We start from the raw sequence: 6,567 nt of genomic DNA, 5'->3' as shown, positions 1-6,567 counted from the left end.
GTGGACCACCAAAAAACGGGCTCAGGCTTTAACACCTGACTCCTTTAGTTTGGTTGAATCACACTAGGGTTGGTTTCCACCCTTGGTGCGGTTCTTTTGGGCAGGTTTGAATGCAGCAATCCCACTCAGATGCCCAGGAGTATGAAGGCTAATAAAACACCTAGTTTTGTTTTTGTTCTGGAGTTTTCAACATGTCATTATTGTCTCTTGTCATTTCACATCAGTGTGAAAAATCGATAAAAAGACACAATATTACATTGTGAATATGTCCGTTTTTTATCATATGAAACTTTACAACAAATGCTACGCTATGTAAAATTAAATAAATGACGATAATTCTGATCTCTTTGTAATAAAACTGATTTAAAATTGCTAAATTACACTTTACATAATTTGTGAAAATTTAACTATCTCTGTCCTATGATTACATGTTTCTCTGGAAATGTGACTGCAATGATCAGATTAACTGTAGATAATCCTGTCTTTTTAAATAATCTAGTTTTTAATAGGACTTCATAGTGCTTTACATAATATACATAAACCATAATTCTGTCATAAAGACAAGAAATTTTATACTGGGATCAAATATAAATGACACTAAACTGAAATGATTAAAACAACTTTTGTTCCTAAGCTGAAAGGGAAGATGATGTTTATGTACTGACAGTTTTATCTGAAACACAACAGTGAATTTTTATACTATTCTATACTGGAAACATACATACACATGAAAGGTTCCCAAGGAAAAAAAAGACATACATGTGTCAGACATGTGTGAATTTAAAGCTTGCATATACCTAGAAACAGTATATAGTGCTTATGACTCTTTCTTTAAATGCAGCAGCATCAGAGAGAAAAAATACACAACAAGATAAAGCTGAAGCATAGGCCTTTCATCTGTTGTTCATACACAATTTAGACTTAAAGACAGGAAAGAATATGTTCACCTTCTGTATTTGACATTTCACTCACTTAACAGCAGGAACATATTCATTCATTTATTCTTAGAACAAGTCTGATCTCAGACCCTCCATAGCCTCTCTACAGCATGTTGGTCTCAGAGGAGCCAGGCTGCAGTATCTGAAGAGTTACAATGAGTTTAACTGATTTTCTAAACCAGGGGTAAAGGAAAGCATAGATCACAGGGTTTAGACAAGAGTTACAATAGAACACAAAGAGAAAATAGGTTGCAGATGAAGCATTGACCAAGCTGTCACCTGCAAGAGAGACAGAGTAATATGGGCAGAAACATATTAGAAACACAACTACAAGAACACCAAGAGTCCTGGCTGCTTTCAGCTCTGATTTCTTTGCCTTTGGAGTCACTGAATGCTGGAGTGTGACAGCTGTAACGTGAGAGCGCATGGCACGAGCCTGAGACACAGCCACGGCAAATATTCTCAGATACAGAGCTATGATGACAGTAAAAGGAACAACAAAGCTCAAAACAAGATCAACAGCTGCTGCGACATAGTCAATGGCCAACACACATTCTCCGTAGCAGGAATTATACCTCCCCGGTTGAGTCAGGTCATCCTTTACAAAGAGAAAGCTGTAGGAAACAGAATAGAGCCAACACAGATAAACACAGAGTTTAACTCTATGGACAGTGATTCTGTTGTTGTAATGTAGAGGGTCACAAATAGCAACGTAACGGTCAACTGATATGAGCACGATGTCACCTATTGAGGATACGGAAATGATGCTTGAAACATAATTATACAGAGTACACACAAAGTCACCAAGAAACCAGCAGGATGTTTTTCTGAGTATTTCTCCCGGCATCACCACGAGGCCCACTAGAAAGTCTGAGACAGCCAGAGAGAGGAGGAGGATGTTGGTGGGTGTGTGGAGCTGGCTGGAGGGAAAGAGAAAAGTATTATTAAAAAGTCCTCATATCTTAATGACAAACAGATTTTATGTTAGTTCTTTCATAGAAACAGGCCTTATTCTGAGCAGTCGGTTTGATTATCATAGTATGAAAAGAACAGGTGTTACATTACTAATAACATCATAAATAGCTCCCCCAAGCATCCCACTAAGCCATGACATTGAGATATCAAGCCAGCATACACAATACCAGGATCCTAAAACTGACACACATGTTCATATATCTAAAACTTCCATTGTTGAGACAATAATCTTAACCTGAAGTGGGAGACTGAGATGATGACGAGCAGGTTGAGAGCTACAGTGAGCAGAGAGATGGAGTAGAGCAAAATGTGAATGAGCATCACTTCAAACCAAGGAGGTGTCAGCTTCCTGCAGGAGGTGTTGAAGAGTTGTGGAAAGCAGAGCTCTGCTCCGTCCTGTGTCTCCGTCATCAGTGGGAGGATGAGAGAGGCCTCATCTCTCTGCTTCAAACTCTGTCGTACAACTGATTTATCTCTTTCTACCCTTGTCTCCACCCCTCCCTTTCTCCCTCTCAGTCTCTGTTGGACAATGATGTCCTTTCTTGCTCTACACATCACAACGTCATCTCCTACAGTTTCTCTTTTAGTCCACAAGACTTTCAATAATAATTTTTCTTCTCAATCCTCCGGTGTTCTGCCTTTCTGTCAATCTTCTGTCATCCCCCAGATTCCAGAATTCCAGATCTCGACCCAGCTGAACACGTGCAACAGCATGGCCTGGAGCAGGTATAAGCACTTTAATTCTTAGACAATTTGGCGGCAGGTCACTGATTCAGTTTGTTTCAAGCTTACTGAACCCTTAAGTCTTCAACAGCTTCCTAGTAAAAGCCCCATGCATTTTCTTTTATGGCGTCAGGTTTATGTCATATCTCCCGATAAAACATGCTCATGAAGAAATTATATAATTTCAACAATCGAGAGTTGTACATGTGAAACAAAACAAAGGGAGAGGGAAAGAATGTTGCCTTTGCGTGTAAAACCAAGCATCACGCACACAGAGCAGCCACCATGTGCCTGTGACTGCCTGATTTGCGTGATCTTGAGGGCAGAAACTCTCTCGCAGGTAAACTCTCCTCTCAAAGTTGATTTCTGCTCGCTCGAATGAAACTGACTTTTGACATTGTGGAGGGGGATACCAAGGGAGAAACTGGCCCTGACGGTAATAAATACCTGGAATACATACAAATTACAGTAGTTTACTATTCGTAGCTATATGTAGGTATGGTTTATGAGAACAGCCGGTCTGGTTTGATCTTGCTAGGCCATCTCAGTGTCTCGACGGCTGCCTCAGCAGTTTTTCCTGCCACTCCCACCAGGCCCATGCACTTCTAAGGAACTTTCCAGACTTGCCACCAGATGCCCCGACACTTTCCCATCGGTCTCCCATCCACCTGTGCACTACTTCCTGAAGCTCCCCACTGCCATCTGTGAGCGGGTGCCAGAGTTTGGCCAACAAGTGGCATTCTTCAGGTGAAAGCTCTGCTCCAGAACCTGGCTCTCTTTAGCCTGTTCCAGTCTCCTCTAAATCTTCCAATCTCTGCTCCAAGACCTCCAGTGCCTTCATGGGCCCTCCAGCACCTCTCTGGAGTCAAGCAGGTTGACCGCTAGCACCCTGCTTGATTTCCTGCCGACTTATAACTATTCAGATTCTCGGCCTGCGAGCATATCCTAACAGTCAGCAAGCCTCGGGCCTTCCCACCTCCCATCTATCCTTTCCATTGCAGTCTGATTGAATTTGGCTGGCGCTGTCTTGTTGTTAAGCACTAAATAACAACACCATTGGATGTTCACCACCCACCCTGCAGGACCAAAAGATGCAGAAGTAGAACCAGTAGGATAATAAGGGGTCCAACAAGTCTTCCAAACCATATGAGAATATAGTTTTTTTATTCCCACCCTCTAATACGACCCATAGGAGCATTATATGAATTAACGCCCTATCGTTTGTTTGACCCATCCACCACCCCAACATGCTTTCTTACACAGAATTTGGAGCTCTTATAGTTTGTGTCCTTATTTAATTCTTTGTTCAATTGCTATGGCCCCTTCCATACATTTTGGTGTACTCCGGCAGCACTACAACCCTCTTTACCTGCTAAATCATCCACTTTATTCACCATCCGGTCTCTAACTCTCCGGTCTATTTGCTGCTGAGCTACACCAAACTATTTGGTACAGTGGGTTTTAGAGTCCTGAAATGGACTCTGATGAGAGGTGAGCGTCTGGCATCGTAAGGCATATTGGTGGTGGTAGTGTGGTCCCCCCCGAAGCGCTTTGAGTGTCTATGATAAAGCGTTATATAAATGTATGGAATTATTATTATTATTGTAAGAGCTGTGAGAGTGAACAAAAACAGTAAAGGTTTGGGCCTGAAAACATGAAAACAGTGAGTTAAAAAAACTCTGTAGAGCTGAGAGGAGCTGCACAGTCAGGAGATCATTCTCTGTGGATTTGTGACTGACAGCAACCCCTCTCACATTACACATGCTAATTGAATCCCTTTTTATGTTAAAAAAATCAAAAACATTCCACTTGATTAAATTATTGCATTGTCAGACACAATATCAACAAAAAAATCATCACTGTTCAGTAATGATTACATCATATGTTGATGGGTTGATGCTGATGCTTGTCTTCACACCTCTGATTGCAGAGACACCTCATTGGTCGAGATGTATCATCTGACTAACCCATGCAGGTGTGAACAAACTTCCTGTCCAGAGGGGTTCAGCACACCGCCTTTAGGAGCCACTAATGGGCTGCAAAACATTGTTCATAGAGAGGCAAATCAAATCTCACGGGACCTGACTGTTTGTGTGTCTGACGATGCCCAATATACACAACAAAGTAAATGGTAATCTATTGGGAGATGAGTTTGGCACTTCAGTTTTAGCTGTGCTAATTAAGACATCATACTGTAGCATTGACATGAACGTTGTCTCTTTAAACTTGCTGAAGACTACATTGTTTGAATAATTTTTTTTTTTTTTATTACCATATGGTTGTAAGCAGGGCCTGACTCCAGCTTTTTACCAACCAATGTTTGCCTCAAAGGAAGCAACAGCATTGTTCTTGATCTTGTTAAGAATACACATTTAAGAGCTGTCAAGTTATTACGATTAACTGCTGCCGTTAATCAGCCACGACCCTCGCCATTGTCGCCAACTGTCCCGTTTGGTATTGAAAACGTCTTCTTTTACTTTTCTTTGAATAATCCTCACCTTTTGGTCGGTTGATTGTTTTACACAGCCTCTTCACCCCAGTGATGTGCCGCCACATTTTTTAGCTCAATTCAAGGAAATCACAGACTTGGTTGAAATGTGAAAAGAACAACAGTAAGTGGCAAAAAACAACTGAGTCACTCAATTCTCATTGGCTACCAGCCAACGTTTTACCCACCAATTGCAAAATTCCCCTCGATTTTGCCTCCCTTTTGCCTCTATCAGTCCTATATTTTGCATAGCTCCTTCAGGGTATTGCAAGCCTGGTAACCCACCAGGCCTAAGTCACTGGGAATTGTTTATGTATTTTTAAGACATTTTTAAACTACTTTGACATTGGGTTTGCTTGGTTGGAAACTTAGACGTAGTCATGCTTTCGAATCTCTAGTTAGATTCTGACCCTAATCACTAACCCTAAATCCCCAGTTAGACTCTAACCCGTAACCCTAATCCCCAGTTAGATTCTTACCCTGACCCCTAACCCTAAACCCCCCAGTTAGATTCTAATCTCCAGTTACCTTTTAGCACAGACTTAATATAGGGCCCTATGGAATCTGTTTTATAGCGTTTTTAAATTCTCAATTTCGCAAATCCATCTGTGTCTCATTATCGGGCTGTTCATTAAAGCTGCAATCAGTCTGTTACTGTCCCCAGCTGGGCCCTCACTGGAAAAAAAACAAAACAGCACTAGCCACCGTGCTAAACAACCTTTCTAGGGGGGAACCCTGTCCTTTACTTTAACAGTAAAAACCATGTGTCAGTGCTTACCTGGACAGCGCTAACATGTGTCACTCTGAAAAGGAAAGATGATGTCTCTTTCTCTGCAGAACTTACAGATAAAACCTCTGGCCAGACACAACTGTGTGAAAAAAGTCGGAAGGATGGTTCAGATCAGAGAGGTTTGATGCTTGAAAACATGCAGAAGTAGCTCCTACTACTGGCTGTAGTCCAGAGGCAATGGAGACCAGCGGTGTTGCTCGATGCCTCTGGCCGGTAAAGGGACATCATCAGCGGGGAACGTTGAACAAGTGTGCCGGTGGAAAGCTAACGCTAGCCGGCCACCTGATCCATCAATCCTGCTTGCAAGTGTCCGGTCATTAGACAACAAACTGGACTACATCCAACTTCAACAAAACTCCCAACGCGAGTTCAGAGACTGCTGTGTTTTTGTTGTTGTGGAGACATTGTTGAACAACAGTGTACCGGACTATCCAGCTACCAGGCCTGCTGCTCTGTCGCCGGGTAAGACTAGTGGAGGTGGGCTGTGTTAACACGGACTGGTGCAGAAATGGGGTGCTTTTATTCAACTATCTGCTAACTGCTGGTGGAGTTTGTGACTGTTAAATGCCAACCATTCTACATTTCACGCAAATTTACGGCTGTGTTTATAGTCCGTGTTTACAGCCCACCAACCGCTAATGCTAGTAGCTATG

General features: G+C 42.2%; 1 protein-coding gene across 1 annotated transcript; it reads right to left on the bottom strand.

Annotated features, from left to right (window-relative positions):
* Positions 1-1,041: 1,041 nt before the first annotated feature.
* Positions 1,042-2,324, bottom strand: LOC120567683 (trace amine-associated receptor 13c-like). The gene is made up of 2 exons (XM_039814652.1): positions 2,149-2,324; positions 1,042-1,858 (listed from the first exon to the last, which is right to left on the bottom strand). Exons 1-2 carry the CDS (start codon positions 2,322-2,324, stop codon positions 1,042-1,044), a joined length of 993 nt encoding a protein of 330 aa, XP_039670586.1.
* Positions 2,325-6,567: the final 4,243 nt, after the last annotated feature.

The sequence above is a fragment of the Perca fluviatilis genome, chromosome 11 (assembly GCF_010015445.1).
Source record: "Perca fluviatilis chromosome 11, GENO_Pfluv_1.0, whole genome shotgun sequence".
NCBI lineage: Eukaryota > Metazoa > Chordata > Actinopteri > Perciformes > Percidae > Perca > Perca fluviatilis.
The sequence above is the reverse complement of the archived record's forward strand: the minus strand, read 5'-3'. Positions and strand labels throughout refer to the sequence as shown.

Excerpts from the sequence above, each read along its gene's own strand:
- LOC120567683 (XM_039814652.1), bottom strand. The coding sequence starts at position 2,324 with ATGACGGAGACACAGGACGGAGCAGAGCTCTGCTTTCCACAACTCTTC. Across the intron at positions 1,859-2,148 it reads ATCTCAGTCTCCCACTTCAG|CCAGCTCCACACACCCACCA; the intron begins GTTAAGATTATT and ends CTTTCCCTCCAG.